This window comes from Macrobrachium nipponense, chromosome 21 (genome assembly GCF_015104395.2).
Source record: "Macrobrachium nipponense isolate FS-2020 chromosome 21, ASM1510439v2, whole genome shotgun sequence".
NCBI lineage: Eukaryota > Metazoa > Arthropoda > Malacostraca > Decapoda > Palaemonidae > Macrobrachium > Macrobrachium nipponense.
In genome coordinates, this window is record NC_087212.1 from 75,824,176 (window position 1) to 75,845,660 (window position 21,485).

The following is a 21,485-nucleotide window of genomic DNA, read 5'->3' on the forward strand; positions in this document are numbered from 1 at the left end:
ACCTTAAAACTGGCACTTTACCATGGCCAGGAGAGTTGTTCCTCATACTTTGGGGGGTGCCAGCGATTGTGGGGGGATGCCAAGTGAATCGACTCACTATAAAAAACGACTAAGCCCACAGTAGCCACGTGCTTAAGATGGAGCAGTTCAAGTTCTACGTTGAATGCTGACACGTAAGAATGGGAATTGAGCGGTTGGAGAGCTAGACGGAAGGAAAGAAGTGGAACGGATCTGAAGTAGGAGGCAAAATGTGGTGAAGGGCACTGATGACACTACCTTCTATAGGTCACGCCCCTCATCGCCGATACGGTTATTATCAAGCTATGAACGTCTCCCACAGCATATCTAAGGGAGCAGCGGTTTCCTGTTTTAAGTGTTATTGAAAGTAATTTCGAGGTTGGCTTTAAAAAAAAAACAGCACCCACAAATGAAACCGTTGCTAATGAAAATATTTTTGTGTTTTGTATAATTTTTACTTCGTTTTGTGGTCCTCTTAATATTGTAGTAAACGTCATTAGATGGCTGACGCTTGTTTATTTACTGACTAGGCTGTTTTGCAAATCAATTCTTGTTTCCCCTCATTCATAGGAAATGTTTTTTTTCTTTTTTCTTTAATGTGCTGACTCGTTACTACTGTTTTTCTTCTAATAATTCTTATGTGTTGAGTTGTTTGACTTTTTGTTCTATCTGAAGATTGTCAGATTTTTCATTTATATTGATGAATTTTATTTTTGTAAGTAATGAAAGTTTCTGACTATCTTTGTAAACGTATATAAAGCAATTGCAAATTTAGGGAAAAATAAATTAGGTTTAAGTTATCTGTTTTATGTTATTTATCTACATCCTCCCTTGTCTGCCCCAATTTTTGCAGGATTTTCTCATTCCCAGTCAGGTCTTATTTTCATTTGTTTTTTATTGAAGAACTTGAATCCGAAAAGTTTTCATAACAATACACACACACACACACACACACACACACACACACACACACACATATATATATACATACATACATATATATATATATATATATATATATATATATATATATATATATATATATATATATATATATATATATACATATATTACAAATACATATTTTATAATAATAATATATATGCACATAGAGCAAATTTGATAAAGATATCTCATCAATGGCCTTTTTAATGTATTTTCTAAATTGCTAAGAGATTTTATGGGAACCTTGTATGTTTTATATATAATTCAAATATTTTATATATGTATAATACATATAAGCATATATATAACTATATATCTATATATATATATATATATATATTATATATATATATATTATATATATATACGTATTATATTTTAAGATATTATATATATATATATATACTATATATATATACCTATATATATATATATATATATAAATATATATATATATATATATATATTGTATATATATATATACATTTCAAAGTAAAGTTAACAATTACTCATAACTCAATACAGTTTCAGTTGCCTCTAACACTCACACATCACTCCTTTTGAGGGATTAACTCTGAATCATATCTCGTCCCTTTGACTTTGGCTACCTTGTCCTTGCTGGTACTGGAATCGAAGGCTTACCTAGCAGTGGAAGAGACGAATCGTCGCCATCTTGAATTGGCCACATAGCTACCACATGGCGATTCAACCACAAGGGCAGAGGTCGCAGAAGGACAGACAACTCTGCCATCTGCCCAGGTGCCGGCAAGCTTTCTCTGAAAGACACATGTGCACTAAAGACTTTCTTAGACGTTTCCATAACACCAGTGGAACCGCGCACTTCGCACCTCTGAATTGCAAATACAATCACGTTCCCATCGGCGCCTCTGAGGTAAACGACTCCATTCTCCGATGCAGATAAAGGTTAATGCAGTCAGCCAATTTCATTCTTCGACTTATTTGCTTTCATTCTCTTGGGCGAGACCTGTATTCCCCTGTTATGTTTTGGTTACTGTTTTAGCGTGACTTATTCAAATTGTATTCTTTCTTGCTGTGAGATGCTTGCATTGTTAGTAGCTACCCGCCAAATGTATACCGTCGGGAAGTAAGGTAACTGCTTCGAGTCATTAATCCTTCCCATAATTTCTTTACTCTAAGTGACCAGTAACGTAGTTTCATCCCCTTGTAATCACTCATTAATGTAACTGCTCCTCTTAAGCAATTATTAACATAAGATTAATGCTTGTGAGATCGAGTATTCAGTGCCTTACATAAAGTTGCCTCGATTCCCTATCATGAGTGCGAGGTGAGATTCTGGAATCTCACCTCGGATTCATAATCAATTAGCTTTGTGTTACATGGCCCTGACGTCTCCCTTACAACCCATAGGGTTTTATCAATTCTCTTACTATGATTATGTGTGGACATGTAATAAATTAAGCTAACCCTTGGAATTTGCATTCAATCCTCACTGAAACAGGCATTCAGCCTCATTTTTTTATCTTTGGTATTGCCCTTCTTGATCAAGGCACTTGTACATTTAGGTGAGTACCCATAATATGTAGTTGCACCCTATCTAGAGACAATCTTTAAAAATACATATAATATAAACATATTAAATATAATATATAAATATCTTATATACGTATACACACACACACACACATATACACAACACACACACACACGCACACACACACACACACACATATATATATATATATATATATATATATATATATATATATATATATATATATATATATATATATATATACGCATTAAGCTACAAATGTCCTTTAATATCCAGTTCGTTCTACCTTGGAATTACTATATTTTCATAAATGTTTAACCGGCGGGGAATTTTTTTTATAATAATTTCGTCCTCTCGTGGGTTCGAACCAGCGGATAGAGTAGAAATCAGGACTTCATGACATCTTTACCGACTCTGCCCGAGTCGGTAAAGACGTCACTGAAGTCCTCATTTCTCCTGCGTGCGCTGGAAAAGATATTCAATAGTCCAGATAATATCATAACTAGACCAGTTAACGGAACTACCACAATCAGTTTAAATAAAAACGATTACGTATAGAAACTAAGGGAAATTTTAAAGAATGCCACTTGGTTTAGAGAACTCGGTTGTGCAACGTATCAACTCATCTTGTTTTAATGATCAAAATAAAACTGATTGCTTTAATGACCGAAACATTATACAATAAAGCACTTAACATGATTTGAATCTTCTAGCGCGTCATATGGGGTACTCTATGGACTCCTAAAAACTGACAAAGAAAATATTCCTTTAAATTCTGTTTCGGCTCCGTATAATAATCAACAGTGAAATATCTAGTACATAATAGGCGATTTTTATCCATCCCTACCAGTCTTGGACCTGCAGTCTACCACAGGACTTCCTTTTTAATAATTTGACGTGAATCTGGATAAGAATATTTTTTGAAAACTTTAGTTCACGGCTTTAGCAAGAAATATTTGAACAAACTCTTAGAAAATGCATGACGCTCTCTTTTGTTGTAACAGGAAAATTGAGAACCAAGTTGATTGTGTCTCGATGGGCTCCCCATTTTGTCCCCTTATGGCTAATGCTTTCATGTGTTGAGGAACAAATGCTCGAAGGACGACTCCTGGCAAATCGTCTTCCCTTTCACAGACGATAATAATCATCGGACGCCTCACTGCCTTCTTTAGTTCTAGAGAGGCTGTTGAAACTTTCTCGTAATGCATTCATGGCCTTGCACCTCAATATACAATTCACAATTGTTGAGCCCGAACACGATAATTCACTTCATTTCTAGATATTTAATTACTCGGACTCATTAATGTTACAGTAAGTGTTTTTACATAATGACATAATGCAAGGTACAAAATTTATTGTTTTTTTTTTAGTTTTCTGTAAAAGAAACTATTGAGATGGATGCTTGCCTGTCCATCTGCACTTTATATGTCCTCCCTCAGATCTTAAAAACCACTGAGGCTAGAGGGCTGCAAATTGGTAAGGTGATCATCCACTCTCCAATCATCAAACATGCCAAATTGCAGCCCTGTAGCCTCGGTAGTTTTTAGTTTATTTAGGATCAAAGTTAGCTATGATCGTGCGTCTGGCACAGTGGTATTTGGTGGCCTATTGCTTTACTTATCCAAATTGTTATATTGAGGAAGAAGTTTGAGTCATCGAAAGACTGCTCAAAGAAAGGTCTTGGAGCTAGTTACTCACCTTACAGGATATCAGTTAGAAAAAAAACTGATGTCATAGGGCACTGTAAAAGATGTAAGACCTCATTTTCTTATGAAGATTTTTATATTGCTGTCCAAGCACCTAGTGATTACTCTTTTCCCATTCTGGAATCATTAGCCATTCAGTATCTTGTTCCTTCACTCTACCGTCAGACCTCTGCTGATTGTTTGTATACGAACTTTATGACGCGCGCCGCCGCTGTAGTTGAAACGACTTCCCGACTCGACTTTTCACACTGGGGCGGACAAACAAGATCTACTCGGCTTTAAAAAGTTAAGTATGTCTTCGTTTTATCAGACCACTGAGCTGATTAATAGTTCTCCTAGGGCTAGCCCGAAGGATTAGATATTTTTACGTGGCTAGGAACCTATTGGTCACCTAGCAACGGGACCTACAGTTTATTGTGGGATCCGAACCACATTATATCGAGAAATTAATTTCTATCACCAGAAATAAATTCCTCTGATTCCGCGTTGGCCGAGCAGAGAATCGAACTCTGGATCATCGGAATGGCAGCCGAGCGCGATAACCACTTGTCCAACGAGGAACTTTACTTGGTTTTAAATAATTATTTATTATAGATATCGCTAGTTAGCGTCCTCCCTTTGAAAACTGAGCGTTTCACTTCATTTATTAGTTCCGGGAGAGTTAGGTACTAGAATTTCTTCTTTTAAAGTTCTGATTGTCGATTTCCAATGTCTTAATTTTTCAAATGATTTTTGTACGTTTTGTATTTAATGATTTTAACTTTTATGCAATTTTGACTGAGTCTGTTTCCAATATCTATTGTTTTACAGCCCTCATTCGATGATTTGGCTAGTAAACACACACACGACTACGTTGGCTGTTGTCTGTTTAATTCCTGATATATACAGCTACAAATGTCCCTCAGTATCGAATTCAGCTTACTTTGGGGATACCTTATAACTTACACCAAAGGGAGTTGCAAGAGATAAGTGTTCCTGCCCCAGCCAGGATTCCAAACCAAGCCACTTGGATTTGCAACAAACGTAGGAAGTTGACTTTTCCTCTAAGCTGTCAAGAGAGCAATAAGTTTATTTCGACCCTGCTGTACATAATATTCGTGTAGAATACAGGTTCTGTATTTAGACGGACAGAAATAAATCTCTCTCAATCGTGACAGCTCAATGCTAAGTTTGTAATACATGGCGAATCAGTGACCCATTTCTCGCTAATTGCCAAATGACCTATATTTGAAAATGATAAGCCTTAAACGCCTTGATATTGAAATCCCTTTACACCGGGAATAACTTACACCGATAAGTGTACGTATGTGCACCCACCCAGGACTCCAACGTATGCTTTTCGGGTCAGCTACAGATGTAGGCTATTATTGACTTATCCACCATGTTTCCGACCTTGGTGTGCACATTCTGGTTGAATTCGGGCTCTCTAATTAGGAAGCACCAGTCATATAAAACTCCTTTCGGTGACTCCCAGTGTAAGGTAAATTTGAGTATTGTTGGCTTAAATATGTTGAAGATAAACATCGGAATAGCGATAAACATCCTTACTGATTAATTTTTGAAAAATCGTTATCCATCATAAAAGGCCAAGAAATACACTGAAGTTAAAAGGAATGTACACAATTATGAAGTAAAAGCTCACATGAAAATTGATACGTAAGAAAAGCAAACTTAAAAGGAAATTTGTTAGAAAACAGTAGGTTACAATTTTGATACTTGGTAGTTAGGGTGTAGATATTTTCATTTCGCGCTGTATATCACGTTAGCCATTTTGCATATGAAGTGTTCTTTATTAATGGCATGCTCCCTCACTCAACTATGGAATCTAATATTAGCCAAAATTAAAAGGGGTTCATGGTTGATAATACAATTTCCAGGGTACACAATGGACTGGAGTAAAAGGAACTGAAAACAATTTGTCTCATCCTGATGACTTAATAATATGTTTTACACTGGTAGTTGGAATGAAAGAAACTGTTGTTTAATGAATTGAGATTCCATGTCTTTGAATTGTCTTAATTAGAAGGCTGAGATGGAAGTCTTTACCTCTGCCAACATTCTCACTGAATTTCCCAGTCACAGTTGAATGTGATGGACATCAGGTGGAACTGACCCTCGATACGTCAAAGTTTTTGGTAAGGTCGAAGAAACCCACATCATCCAAGAATAGTTTATAATCTGAAGAGTCTCTAAGGCCAATGAAAATGTCTGACTTAAAAGGCTAGATTTTATGCTTCATTTCATCCATTGTCAGGTTAGGGTTGGTTATGCATTTATTGATTTTATTTAAATGTCTGTATTTTTTTCCATTCCAGTCTTCATTGAATATAGTATCTATGCTTTGCCTCAATATATTTCTATTAGTCGTTCTGAATTTTGATTGGTGACAAACTACGGTGATTAGATTTTAGCTTTTTACTGGCATTTTATTTTTTTACTTCCTTGTCGTTGACCTATATGTTGTGACAAAAGGTTTACGTGCATTCACTAAAAATAATTCTGCAACCTACCTTGCTCAAGCTGCAATTGTAGTTAAGTTAAGCTTCCTCTACAGAACATAGGCTCTTGAAATGTAATAATGATGGGACTTTTTGTCTTCGTTGCAACACTCTTGGCCATTTCTTTCAGGCAGCCGGAAAACGAAAATGTCACCGCTTCTGCTTTGTCCTCCAATAATGTCTTGGTTTTTTTGTGTCTCTTTCGATTAATTAGCGGCACCCTTAACAATCATTGGAATTTGATTTCATACTAAAAATGCAACGGTCTCAATTAAGTAGTAATGATAATCTGGACATCTACAGTATCTTGGGCTACTGCAAATTCCTGTTGTATAACCAAGTCCGATTACTGTGCAAGAAGGATCTCGTACTGACGGCCGCATGACGTCACTAGGCCCAACCCACTTGCGCAGTGAGGATCACAAACATCCCTTTCTTGATGCGCGTACATCCCCTGCATGGTATGAATTGCAAGGATACCACAGATATGGCGAGACATTTAAAAACCCAGGCAAGAGAAGCGGAGCGCAGTCTTTGGCTGCGTTCTAAAAGATACCCATTTCCATGAGACATATCTCCGTGTGCCCGAAACCTCTTCCAACTCTATCTGTGAGTAAATGAAACTTGCCTGTTAAATGGATTGTGTGAATGGCGATTCTTTAATATTCTAGAAATGCCATATTCGAAATCTATGGCACTCATCGCGGAAGAAAATGGTGCGTGCGTTAGAAAGTGGGATCATCGCGTGGATGGATACTTGAGTCAAATGACACAGAGCGTTGCGAACTTCGAGATCAAAAGTGAGTGAAATCAGTATTCAATAGAAACTGATTTTTTGTTGCATGTGGTTGCTCTCTTGCTCGCTCGCTCCGCATTCACTCGCCCGATGGCCAGTTTGAAAGTGATAGAGAAAATGTCAAGATAGTTGTGGATGTTTGTATTAGTAGTAGATTACTATGCGCAACGATGAGGCAAAGATCAGTAACTAAAACCTGGATCGAATTATTCTTGCTTATCCAAACATTATCAGAAGTTTCTTTCCTTTCATCTACCAAGTTTTATCTGCAACTTAAAGCTGGTCATGTCATCTTGAGAATCAACGTTCTGTTTTCTAATGCAAGAAATGACAGACTTCGTGTAGTTTGGAAACATGAGAGAACTCTGTCTGTAACTTTCTCGTAGCAAAGAGTAAATAGTGGATAGCCTTATCATCATTTTTATCATTACCACTCTTTTTATAATATGGCAACTTCTTCAAGTATTTTCATGCGTATCCTTGCAGCATATATGTAAATGTAATTTTAGCATGCGTACTGCATGTATATATATGATATATATGTATATATATGTATATATATAATACTATATAGATATTTATATATATACATATACATATATATATATATATATATATATATATATATATATATATATATATATATATATATATATATGTTGCTGGCAAGATGTGAAAAGTAGGTGTTTTTAGGAATGGTGTGAAAATATGCTATTACATACTTTTCCTAGGCATTATATAAAATGCCTAGGTATTATGAGTAATGACAAGTACTAATCTGGCAAAGTGTAAGATGGGAAAGTTCTTTTCTAATAAAATATCTGAAAATGAAACAACAATTAAACATCAACAGGTTTCATAATAAAATTGGAAAGTACAATGATGCGTTAAAAAAAAAATGAAGTACACGATATTCTGACTGGGAGAACAAGAGAATCACAACGGTCATGACTTACTTATCACAACAAGGAAGGCTAGAAAGGCTTTTTGAATGGAATTTAATTTTCAGTCTTGCAAAAGCACTTCACAATCCTTTGCCCGCTTCCCGTGGACTGAGCAGTTGCAACAGATTGAAGAGACATTTCGTGGCCAGGAATATCTCCGGTTCTGGGTAAGCTTTTTGGGCAAACAGTGAATTGTGATCTTGCATAGAGCTGCTTTAAAATTCCTTGTGCCGTTCCAAGTCGGTAAAAGTCGCCTTCTGTCATATTCATAATAACTGCCGGTCACCGCGTCCTTAGTCGACGTCAGGGATAAGAACTCGCACAGTGTCTCCCAAACATGAAAATTCTTTGTCAGAGTTCATTTTAATTAATTTATTTTTTTTACATTTATTTATTTACTTATTTATTTGGCTTGTACTTTCAGATTCGATATCGACTGTCTTCTACCTTCGACAGCATACCTAGTGTTGAATCAAATATCGCACAAAATATTCACCCCATAATCTTCCATTTCCCCTGTGCCACTAACGAGACTGCTGTGTTCTATACTTTGCCGGTTTGCTTTGTGACATTGCATAGAATACCTAGGAAATGTATGAAATATCAAGTATTTCATACTTCGACGGCCGATTTTAGGAATTATATATTGCCTAAGCATTCTAAAGAATGCTGGTTTCCACACATTGCCAGTATATATATGTATATAGCATATTGTTGTATTACTCAGTAAATATAATGTATTACACATTCACACTAGATCTTAGCCACAGCGAATGATATACGGCTGCTCAGTGCAATAGCTTGACGTAATTTGGTAGTAAGCTAAATAAGAACATAATTATAAGTTCATAATCTGTCACATATTTGTAATAACCTTAAGATTACTGAATCTTTGTGTTCGTTGTTTGTATGTGTGTGTGTGTGTGTGTGTGTGTAGAGAGAGAGAGAGAGAGAGAGAGAGAGAGAGAGAGAGAGATTCATTGCATTTACTAAGTTGGATATCAGCAACATCATTTGAGAAATCCTGTCTCTATTCCTACGCTTACACAAATACACAAAAAAGCAGACTAAAGCTTAATGTTAATAGAGTTCCAGACAAACGCACAATCACAATCACATGCATTATATACGGTGCGTTTGGTATTTAAGTTAAGGGGCGTATATTGCAGCATTCGCGGCTGTCTTGAACAACTTCGAAGGCCACCCGCACAAAAGTTTCCTCCTTTTACAAGGTACGAAGCATTCAAAATTTCATGTGTTGGCATCGTGTGCCTGGTAGCAGCAAGCGCCCAGGTCAATAACGAGGCAGACTTGTTTCCACTACCCAGTGACCCACGTCTTCTTAAGATGGCAGTAACCGGCTGGGGAGAGGCTGAGAGTAGAGAGGGGGTCGCGTAACGGAAATATGTGCGTTACCCCACTGCACGCTGGAGCCTACTCTGACGAGTTCGAGGTCATTAAGTGGTGAAGGAAGACTTTCGAAACAGCTGAACGCTTTGGGATCTATCGGTGCTTGCGGGTGGGTTTTGGCGGACTCTGATTGTTCATTCTTTGGCAATGGAGGATCGTTTTTAGCTTTCTGTCCGCCATCAGATCTTGAAGATTACTGAGGCTAGAGGGCTGCAAATTGGAACATTGATCATCCACCCTCCAATCATCAAACATACCTAATTGCAGCCCTTTAGCCTCAGTAGTTTTCACTTTATTTAAAGTTTAAGTTGGCCATGATCGTGCGTCTGGCACCGCTATCGAACCAACAACACAGATCACCAACGGGCCGTGGCTGAAAGTTCATGGGGCGCATCTGAGTTTCACTGGGAGTGGCTGAGAGTTTCATACAGTATCATACGCTGTACAGAAAATTCGATTGCGCCGGAGAAGCTCCGACACATTATTTACTTGTTCACTTTGCTTGCGCCTTGTGTCAAGAAGCAGATGCAGCGTCATGTAAGAGGTATCATATATAAGACGCGGAATACATAAGGGTGACTCCGTTTGTGGTAGTACTATTAATGGCTCATTATCTTTTGACGACATTTTCAAGAGTAATGTAGTAATTCTCTTCATACCGTATTTTTCAAGAGTAATACTCTTTATGGCAAGTGCAGATCTCCATAGATCCCGCAGTAACGGAACTTCTGTTTTAACACAAACTCAAAAGTACAAAAAAAAGATATAATAAATTATTACAAAATAGCGAATCCACAAGCATTTCAGATAACGGATCCTCAACCAGCATTGGCCAAACAAGACAAGCCAGGGTTGTTATGACTATCATTCGGTATATTTTTTCACTTATCTTTTCTAAAAACGCCTCTCCTATATACTAGTTGGGGAAAAAGAAATAGATAATGGAGTGACTCCCTTTTGTAGAACGTGTTTAGACTGCACTCATTTGCATGTTTGACATATGGGGCGAGATTCTTTTTTTTTTTTTTTTTTTTTTTTTTTCAAATCACAGTAAATGAATGAGGCAGCAGGTCACATTCCGGAAATTCTCCCACTGGCGGTGGGATAACGTTGTTTTTTGGGGGACACGGCTTTTATCTCTTACGCCAAAGAATCATGGAGGGAGGATCCATGAAGAATGAATGTGAACCTTGATTTAGTGAAAGCTCGTTTAGGTGGTAGCGTAAATATCTCATGGGACAGAAACTCCAAAATATGTGAGAATAAGGAGACAATTTAGCGTTTTATATCTTTTCTTTATGAGGAAATTGTATGGATATGAAGCTTGCGTTTGCACTTTCAAATGCAATTTTAAATAAGTAGACAAAGAGTAAGATAGAGAGAGAGAGAGAGGAGAGAGAGAGAGAGAGAGAGAGAGAGAGAGAGAGATGTACAGAACAGACAGAGGTGCGAAAAACATTAGAAATTCGTGTTCAGCACTTATGAATTTTCAGCTAAAGGTCAAACAATCGTTTGGGAAATTCGACTCCCAAATGACTGGCGCACATTGCAGAGCCTGCAATATAGTACTCTAAGGTCACTGGGGTTAATAGAGACGAGTACAAATTTATCGCCAATGTAAGCCAGTGGTTTACTATAGACATACAGTATTGTGCAAAAGGTTGCAGCATAGATAGCAGGAGAATGCAACTTTTTGCTTGCCTGCGCGGGTCGTAACTACTAAAAGGTGGGGCAGCTTTTTGGTGGGGCAGCTGAAGGTCAAAAGAAGGGAGGTCAACCCTCGGGATGCACCAAATTAGTTGCTGTAGTTCTGCCATCACGACGTGACCTCTTTGGCTTGGGGTTTAAAGACCTGCCCTGTGCCAATTTTACAAAAGCAACAACTGACACGTTTGTGACAGATTTCTGAATGTCTTTGAGACAAACCCTGAAGCTATAATTATAAGATTATAGGGGCTTTACATATCCAGATACATTAATCTCCATCCTATTCCGCCCTGTTCTCTCTCTCTCTCTCTCTCTCTCTCTCTCTCTCTCTCTCTCTCTCTCTCTCTCACTTACAGCTTTTTTTTTATTTTAACATATGTCCATCTTAACTATTTTGTCAGTACTTGCAGATGTACATTTTTCATTATTACATAGATACTTAGAAGTATTTAATGAATGCTATAGAAATAGGTTATATTCTGGTCCATTTTAACGAATTACGAATTTAATATACTATTTTTTTTTTCAATCAAACTTTTTCCACACCACCACTGCGGTAAAAGTCAAGGCGAGTTTTTTTTTTTTTTTTTTTGAGACGTTTTCCCCTACACTTCAGTCATGCCAAAAGTTTGTTGCCATATCGTATTCAAGCAATATTCAGTCATTGTTTCCAATCTATTATTTTGTCTAGAGAGAGAGAGAGAGAGAGAGAGAGAGAGAGAGAGAGAGAGAGAGAGATCTGTCTGTATACGATTGTTTATTTTATCACAATGTCAAACTTTCTCTGTTATGCTTTATTTCATATTCGCATGCTTACCAATTTATTCTTTACCTACGATGTTAAGAAATCAAGATATTTTGTAGAAAGGAGAACTGCCTCCAGACATATACCGCGACCACCGAAAGTGCTCCCTGGAGAAAATCTAAGCGGCTTATCGTGGGTTTAAACGCACGTGGAGTTCCATGAAACATTGGCAACAGCACTAAAATGAGATGCCATGTTGACAGAAAATCTGATTCCGTTTCTTGTTAATGCATAAAAAAAAAACTTTATCAATCATGAACCTATAAGATGGACTTAGAATTCTGCGTAACGGAAAAGGTGATATTGATATCTGTAATGGGAGAAATGGTTTTATCTCTGTTGTTGTTGTACATTTGGCAGAATGCGGGGATTAAACACACGTGGGAGGACACAAACAGTCCCGCCAGAGAGGCCTGCACATCCCGGATTATGATGTTAGAGTAGAAAGCTAGACCTTGTTTATCCCAGGTCAGGCTACTGACTTCTCATTCGTTTGCTATACTATATCCAGTCCTTCTAATCGTTTTAGGCGTTTCCTCCCACGTTGCCAAATGTACTCCGTTAGAAGTGCCCTTAGGAGCAATAGTAATCTTAGTTTGATCCTACTCTCCAATTCATCCATAGTAAATCCACTTAAGGTATTTGGACTTCAAGATACAGCAAGATTCATAAAACTTTGGTCTACAGTAAAGCCAAAATTTATATTAATTTGGGTGTCATGAGTTACGTTGCCAAACTTCCTCCTGGCTTATTATTCAACTACTACAATTCATCTGTATCCCTCTATTCGGGATTTTTTAATCCGGTCATAAAATCTTACTTATCCCTCCCAAGGGCTTTTCAGAAGATAGAGGCCGTTGCATAATTCATTGAGATGATTAGAAACTAAATCATCCTTACCCTACCCTGTCATCAAAACAGTTTAATGTGTGATATCAAATCTTCATATACTGCAGCTTTATTTTTATTGTACTAATAAATCATCCTTACTCTTCATCAGATTTCAGTTCTTTCGCTCATTTTATGTCTTCAGTGTTAGGAAGCACAACAATAGCGTGAAGGTGTTTACCTTTTTTAACCTGTTATAAGGAAGATATTGTGGCAGCCATTTTGCCACGTCTGCTTCACATCCCAGCTGACGTCAAGGGTTTATGAACCAAATCTGGGAAAAGCGGCAACGTTGAAAACGCACGACAAGTTCGCGGTCATTTTGGTTTGACTGTAGGTTAGTGACTGGCAGGAAAACACTAGAACTTCCATATTTTCATTAAATCAGTAGGGGTTGTGTCTTCCGTAGTGGCACTAGGGTGGCCACTTCAAAATTCCCAAAAAGGACAATGATTTTTTTTTTTGCCAACACCAATTTTTTACCTAAATTTAACATGATTATTGAGGGTTGCAATATAAAATGATATATATATATATATATATATATATATATATATATATATATATATATATATATATATATATATATATACGATATATATATTATATATATATGTGTATATATAAATGAGCGTTTATTTGTCAAATAGTATAAGAATAAGGAACTGAAATTAATTAATGCTCAATTTTATTAATGATGGGACAATTTAGTACATAATAATAATAAGAAAAATAAAAATAACTTGGGTAAAAAAATGAACATTATTTTAGAATCTAAATAAACGAGTTACTGAATTATCAATCTAACGTTTGTACTTTGCCCCTTTGATTGCCATATTTAAGAGGTTTCTATTTGCCAAAAAGTTTTTGTACATAGCAGGGCAATCTTCTGTAAAGTTGTTACAAATTTGGAGCTCTGCTTTGACAGAGTCCACTTGCAGACGATTTCTCTCATTTGTCCATGCTGAAGTCATCATTGAGAAAACCCGTTCTGTGTGAGTATTGCTGCATGGAAAAGAGAAAATATAAGCACTACCTTCTTCAGATTTGTTAAAGGGACCTCACATTTACTGAACAGCTTGAGATAACGTTCCTCACTGTTGCTATCTTTCATCTCAGGAGTATTGATAATAGCTTCCACAATCCCATACTCTTTATATAATTCATCCATGTCTATTTCTTGAATGTTACAAGCCTTGACTGTGTCACAGAATTCTTCAAAAGGTATTGCTCTTGTTAGACTTAATTTTGACACTTTGTTATGAAATTTGTCTTCAGAGAAGTCATACCTTTCACTTAAGTACTTTATAGCTCTTTCATAGAAAGCAATGAAGTCTGTTTTATATTTCGTCGACAAATCGGGTGTAAGTTGCCTAAGCTTGTTGTTTACTGCAAAGTCAAAAAAACGATCATTTGCTCTTCTATCAAGTTTGCTTTTCAGTTCAGACATTAACTTGAATACTGAAGTTATGCTGAATGTCTTGGCTTCTAGTCTTTCAATTGTGTCTGAGAACAATTTAAGAGTGTGACTAAGGAAGAAATAGATCTCAGAGGATTCACAGGTATTTCCTTCATCTCCAAAGCACTTCCATAGTACTTTAGGGCACTCCTCTTCTTCACCTATATGCTCTGGAAATAACTTTTTAGGACTTCCCAACACTTAAGTATTCTATCAATAGCTGGCAAGAGAGAACGCCATCTAGTCACAACATGCTGCAATAGATTGCAATTGGCAACCTCATCCTCCACAAATTCACAGAATTCCTTCAACTGTGCTGTTCTTTTAGCTGAAATGCTAAAATAGCTGTAAACTTTTAGCACAATATTTTCAACATCAATATCCATTTTGGCTGTAGCAAATTTTGTTGTATTGTGCAAAATATGAGCCAGATAGTTTGCAGCAATAACGTTCTTTTGAGCCATTTTAATTTTCTGATAAACACTGTTGTGTTTTCCATAGTTAACACTTGCATTTACTCCAAATGTGTTTCTACAGAATACGGTGCTAGAATATTTTCACACAAAGCTTTTGTTTTAGTCTTCCCACATGTTACTCCCTTCACTATCAATGAGTCACTATAAATTTCTTTGTCATCTTTTACTCCACAATCAACACTTCTGTATGATTGATGATCCTTCACAACATGATACACTTTACACAATTCTGCAGCCATTATTTTATCATCTTGAGATGATCGAGATGAGCAGAAATATGATAACACTGATGATGTGCCAGCACTACGAGTGTTAGTTTTATGTTCATCTGAGGCAGCATGTCGTTCAATTGCAATTTTTCCCGTGCCACCGATATCCATATCACAATGGCATACTGTGCAAAGTGCATAATAATCACCTTTTCTGCTTTTAGAAATAAATCCAAATTCCGTGGTCCATTTATGGTTAAATGTAGTCGTTCTTTTTGGCATTTCTTTAGGGTATTCAATAAAGCGAGAAATAGTCAACCAAATCTCACTTCAACATTCAGCAGAATGACATCTCTGATTTTTTAGACAGACACAAAAAGCAGGACATTATTATTGTCCTTCTTAAGGCAAAGCAGGACAGAGGACAGAATGCTCAAAAACAGGACTGTCCTGCTTAAAGCAGGACGTCTGGCCACCCTAAGTGGCACTGCTATCTTTCAACAAAATGCCAAAAGACTGCGCTGTGTACGTTCGGTTGTTCATCGAATAAAAAAAAAACAAAAAACGAGCTGATCATGTTAGCTTTCACTGCTTCCCTAGGAATGAAGAATCAAAACATTTCTTCTTACTATCAACCGTACTGTACCTTATAAGTTTTATCCAACATTTCTTCCTACTACATCTACCGTATTGAAACTTATTAGTATTAATATTTAACATTACTTCCTACCACCTATTCTTATATTTAACCGTATCCGACCTTATGAGTTCTATTTAACATTTCTTCCTTTTGTTTGGACCTCGGGGCAGCCGATATTTTTGACTGAAGAAGGAAATAACAAGTAGGTAGTTAAAACTAGTTCTCTTCCAGAACTTCTCCAAAAGAGGGCCGAGTCCAGGTGTGGTCGATCATCACGCCAATATCCATTGAATTGAGTAAATAACCAACCTGAGTCTGCCAAACTGGAAAAAGATTAATTTTTTTGGTACTCGGTTAACTGAGCGTATTAAATACCATACAATTTGGGTTCTACTCACACTCCACTGTTACAAGTTCATCATTCACAGATTAGTTCAAAGAATCTGATGAAAACGCTTCACAGTTGGCCTTCCTGGTAATGAATTAAAACCTTTTTACTTCAATATTTTTCTTTACCATAATCTGAACTCTTTTTAGATGATATATCCCGACAATCTGTCCTGTTTTCCCGCGTGAAAAATGAAGAATATCAATAGGAAATAATACAAGTTTGCACATTTCACATACTTTTGTTATACACAAGTACAGAAAGCAGATTTGTACCAAAGATCTTAGTAAACACATAATTCTGTCGACATTTGTCATCCAGTTCACTAATAGGTGCATCTTGGCTCTGACTAGGTTATATTTACCTAATTCTAATAATCTGATTTCACAGTTTATTTCTGCTTAAATTTTCATAAATTAATGGCACTATATAACACCTAAATAGTGCTACAGAAATGATACTATACTGAATACACAATTCAATAACTAATCCAGGAATACTTACGTAGAGCCTTTCCTTGTATCGTAGAAACCACAGGATGCCTTAGTGTCATCGTCTCATGCTGATTATTAGCATGAAGACTTTCATTGCAAGACAAGACTATGAAAAGGCAAAAAATCTACGCACCAGCCTCTCAACTCCTCGGTATAATTCGTCAACTGAGCAAGGTTTTAATCAGGCTAAAGGAAAACATACAATACTACCTGATATAATTTCTGTAATCAAGTTTTTTAGGGTATATACTATCGAGAGTAAGATGCAACCAATGGAGAGAGAGAGAGAGAGAGAGAGAGAGAGAGAGAGAGAGAGAGAGAGAGAGAAGAAAAGACTAAAGACCAATGCAGTCAAAGCGAGGATTGCAACAAACCCGCATGAATGACTTCATCTTTGTCTGCAAGAATTCTTGATCAATCGGTTCCAGACAGAGACGGCGCGATAGCATGTAATACACTATAAGAATTTGTACCTCCTTTCCTATCACCATAAAGAAGTTCGGAAATGAAGGGCCGATAAACAGATGAATGATCAAGATTTTGGAAAAATCATGAGAAATCTACCAAATTCAAAAATTAAATTCCACATTTCAAGGGACTTTCAAGCCATCTGCTACAAAACCTAGATTCCACCATCTCTGTTTCGTTTTGCTTGGGAGCACATGCCAGGCACAAATTTTTGGATGAGTTATTAAGAGAATAAACACTTTCAGACATCGACGGTTGTTTTTGCTACTGACTGAAGAAGCTGTAGGTTCTGGCTTTGGTATCGCCTAAATATTCTTGATATGTCCCGGTGCTTATGTAATTTATCCTTATAATTTATAGGGATAATTTATCCCTATAATCCTTCCTATGATTCCCGCATTGCAGTTCATTCGCAACAACTAATCTGAACGCAATACATTCCTATACATACCTGAAGTCATATTCCTAACTTGATCATTGCACGGCACTGAATGATGTTGATCTGAGTGCCAAGCCACGCCCTTATAATGCACATAAGTAAACCAAAATGTTTGATTTCAACAGGCCATCTCTACACACTCCCTTCGGTTCACCAAAAATGTGGATTCTCTCAGCACTTAGCAGGGTCACAATTGAGCCTGTCATGCTCATAGATGGCGCTTGCAACCAAGCCATGTTGCTTTTCCTGGAGAACATTCAGATGAACAAGATATGCTCCGTCTCCCTCGGGTATTCACCAGAAGTGAGTATGGAATTATTTTGCTGTTCTCGTTGTTCATCATAGTTTCGCTAAAATGCATCGCAAGAACACCATACGAATGTTTTCTGAAACTAGAATATCCTTATATGACGATAACCATCAACTTTGGTTTTTTAGATATGTGGAAACCTGAGTCGCCATGAGGAAGAGAACAACGAGGTGCAAAAGGAATTTAGCAAAGTCGCGTTTTACAACAACATAGTCCTTTCTGTCCCATCTTTGGTATTTGTGCTTTTCATGGGAGCCTGGAGCGACAAGTATGGAAGGAAGGTCGGTCATTTTATTAGCTGCATTTGGTTTTGTTACATACTAAATGCCACACTGTAATGCAAATAATATTTCTAGACAGTAAAGCCTCTGAAACCATCCTTTTCTCATTTTATTGGTCTCAACAGTAAAAATCCCCTATCCCCAACCTCCATTCTTTTTTTTTTTTCTTTCAGATTCCACTTCTTATAACTCTGATGTGCCATATAATGTATGCATCAGGATACCTCATCAGTAATTGGCAGACATCTTGGCCTGTTGAAGTTCTATACCTCGTCTCATTCTTAGAGGCAGTCGGTGGATGTGATGTTGGTCTACTTACTTCAACCATCAGCTATATCAGTGACATAACACCAGAAAAGAGTAGAACGTCTCGAGTCAGTACTGCTAACTCCATGTGGTACTTAGGTGGTCCACCGGGCACTCTCATTGGAGCTCTTATCATAAAATATTCTGGTTATAATGTAGCTCTTGGTCTGGTCGTGCTGGCCTATATTTCAGCTGCACTATACGTGATTTTCTTCATCAAGGAGAGCCATGGGCCCTTTGCCAAGAGGGAATTCCAGGTAAAACAAACTCTCCAGACTCAAGAGGTAATCATTCCTGAGGGCAATTTTTCTGCTGCCCAAATGATCAAAGATTTCTTTAACTGGAAACGAGTAGCAGAATCCTTCAAGACTGCACTCAAAAAGAGAGAAGGAAATACTCGTGCTGTGCTCCTAACTACAATAGTTGCAAATATGATTCGCCGAGTTGCAAGAGGTAAAGAAAAATATTGATTTAGCAATGTTCTAGTGTAAGAAAAGCAACTTGTTTGTAGACTGACTATGTCAGTTTCACTGTTTTTCTTATGGACTTTATTCCAAACTGTGCTTTTAATATTTTATGTTCCTCTTTATTTCCAGGTTTCCTTATGTACATGTTTGTCCGTAAAACTTTGTTTTGGGATGCTACAGATTATGGTTACTGGGTCACATACAGAAACTTTCTGGCTGCAATAGGTAAGAAACAGCACTAGCTTGTATTGTTTGCAATTTGAAGTTATGGTGAATATTTTGGCTGAGAAGAAAGTACTGAATTTATCAAGAGCTTTTTTCCAGGTTCTTTGTTCTTGGTTCCTCTGATGGCAAAGTTTCTATCTATCCATGATGCTGCATTAGTAGTGTTGGGTTCTGTGTCTATGATGGCAGAATATATCTGTTATGGGATGATCAGAAATGCAGACCAGTCATTTCTTGTATGGCTTGGGCCAGTAGTAGGCCTCATTTCAAATGCATGTATCATTGCATTCAGGTCACTTTCTACAAAGCTGGTTGATAGCAACGAAAAAGGTAAAGAGAATGAGCTCTGCATATTTTACAGGATTTCATAACACTGGATTTTGAAAGATAGAATTAATGAAAAACAGAATATCAACAGATTGAAGGGAAATCTCCAGAAAATTTCATTCTTATACATTCTTTGTTAAATGATTATACTGAAATCTCTTAAAACTGAAATCATAGACATGACTAGAATTGTTAGGAATATTTTTAAGTTGATACAACACATTGCCTGAACTTGCAGGACGCATCAGCGCTGTGGTTTGTGCTGTCAACGGATTGATGCCTATGGTGGCCTCTGCCGCCTACTCTCCTCTGTACTACAGTACTGTTGAAACATTTCCCGCAGCCCAGTTCTTTTTAGGAGCCAGCCTCAATGCAGTCATCGTAACTGCGTTTATGTAAGTATCATGAAAAGTGGAATCAACAAGTAGTTTTCAAGCTTTATTTGTAAAAATCAAAGATAATTTCAACAGATGAATGATTATATGTTTGATCTTATTGACCGAAGATGAATAATAATCCTCACTCTAAATTTCCCCATCAGATGTGTTTTGGTAATGAGTGTCAACTTGTCAATTGGCAACAACGATCTAGAATCTTGTGGAGACAAAACTGGTAATGGAGTGAACAATGTTCTGGAAAGAAAGACATCTGGCACTCCCCAGAAAAGTCTAAGCAGAACTTCAAGTAAAGTTCATCCAAACAGCAACGGTATTGAGGCTTCATTAAAGGACAGTTTCCGGCACAATCAGGAAGTGACCATGGACAAGTGCTCGGCAGAGTCAAAATATGCTTTGGAAATCAATAAACATCAGCGAGGTGTAATCAATCATTCTTTTGTGAGCGAAAATGAGGATGACACTAAAGTGCTGAATCCTGAGACTGCCAGCCAGAATATCTCATCAGTTGACAACAAGGGCAGCTGACAACACAAGTCGAGTATAGAGGATTCAGCAAAGACTGGAAATGATCATGAAAAGTACAACACAACTGAAAATACTTGATTAAAATATTTGTAAAATGTAGCTAAAGCATAGCCATTTTCTTTTAGATACAAGTCTTTAGTTCTAGTATTTATGTTATGTATGATAAGAAGTATTTTTTGTAAACTTGTTATGCATTGTAATTTAGTTCATACCACTACATCATAGTCACCAAAGATTTTCGACACTATTAGCTATAATAAAATGTCAATACTCTAATGTACATATTTTTTAATATATTGCACAAAATGAAGTAACATAGTAACATGACTCTAATTACCTACGTAGGGCCTCAGAGATTCATTTTTCAGCAACCTTAGGGAGCACCAGAAGAATAGAGATTAGTGCGCACAGATGTATTCATAACCCTCGGAATAAACATACCACACAAATTTTCCTCAAAAGGAAAATTATTATATATATATAATATCATATATATATATATATTATTATATAATATCTATATATATATATAAAAGAGTTCATAGAATAGGGAGAATGCCTGTCTGGATGGTCATCATCCTAACTGTCGATGTTGTCTTGGATCTTCTGGTGTCCCTGGAACAAATTGTAAACTGCACATTTGGTGAGCCCAGGTCCAGGAGGATGTGACAGGTGTATATCATGATGAAGAACTTGAACGGAAGACTGTTGAACGCCAAAGGCCCTGTGAAGTAGCTATGTTGTGTTCTTAGGAATAGCTAATTATTTTTATAGGTAAATAATAGATACACTAATTCCAAAGATGCGAGATTTAAAAGTTAA

General features: G+C 36.9%; 1 protein-coding gene across 2 annotated transcripts; it reads left to right on the forward strand.

Moving 5' to 3' along the window:
- Positions 1 to 7,181: 7,181 nt before the first annotated feature.
- Positions 7,182 to 20,973, forward strand: LOC135197620 (proton-coupled folate transporter-like). 2 transcript variants are annotated; one of them, XM_064224639.1, is made up of 8 exons: positions 7,182 to 7,310; positions 17,950 to 18,127; positions 18,263 to 18,415; positions 18,589 to 19,174; positions 19,318 to 19,413; positions 19,513 to 19,743; positions 19,979 to 20,135; positions 20,282 to 20,973. In XM_064224639.1, exons 2-8 carry the CDS (start codon positions 17,984 to 17,986, stop codon positions 20,661 to 20,663), a joined length of 1,749 nt encoding a protein of 582 aa, XP_064080709.1. In that variant the 5' UTR covers positions 7,182 to 7,310; positions 17,950 to 17,983; the 3' UTR covers positions 20,664 to 20,973. The 2 variants fall into 2 exon arrangements, with proteins under 2 accessions (XP_064080709.1, XP_064080710.1); XM_064224640.1 differs by lacking the exon at positions 7,182 to 7,310 and adding an exon at positions 7,357 to 7,501.
- The last annotated feature ends 512 nt before the right edge of the window (positions 20,974 to 21,485 follow it).

Coding starts and splice junctions, on each gene's coding strand:
- LOC135197620 (XM_064224639.1), top strand. CDS start 17,984: ATGTGGATTCTCTCAGCACTTAGCAGGGTCACAATTGAGCCTGTCATG. Junction 19,744..19,978: donor GGTTGATAGCAACGAAAAAG/GTAAAGAGAATG, acceptor CTGAACTTGCAG/GACGCATCAGCGCTGTGGTT. Junction 20,136..20,281: donor GTCATCGTAACTGCGTTTAT/GTAAGTATCATG, acceptor TTTCCCCATCAG/ATGTGTTTTGGTAATGAGTG.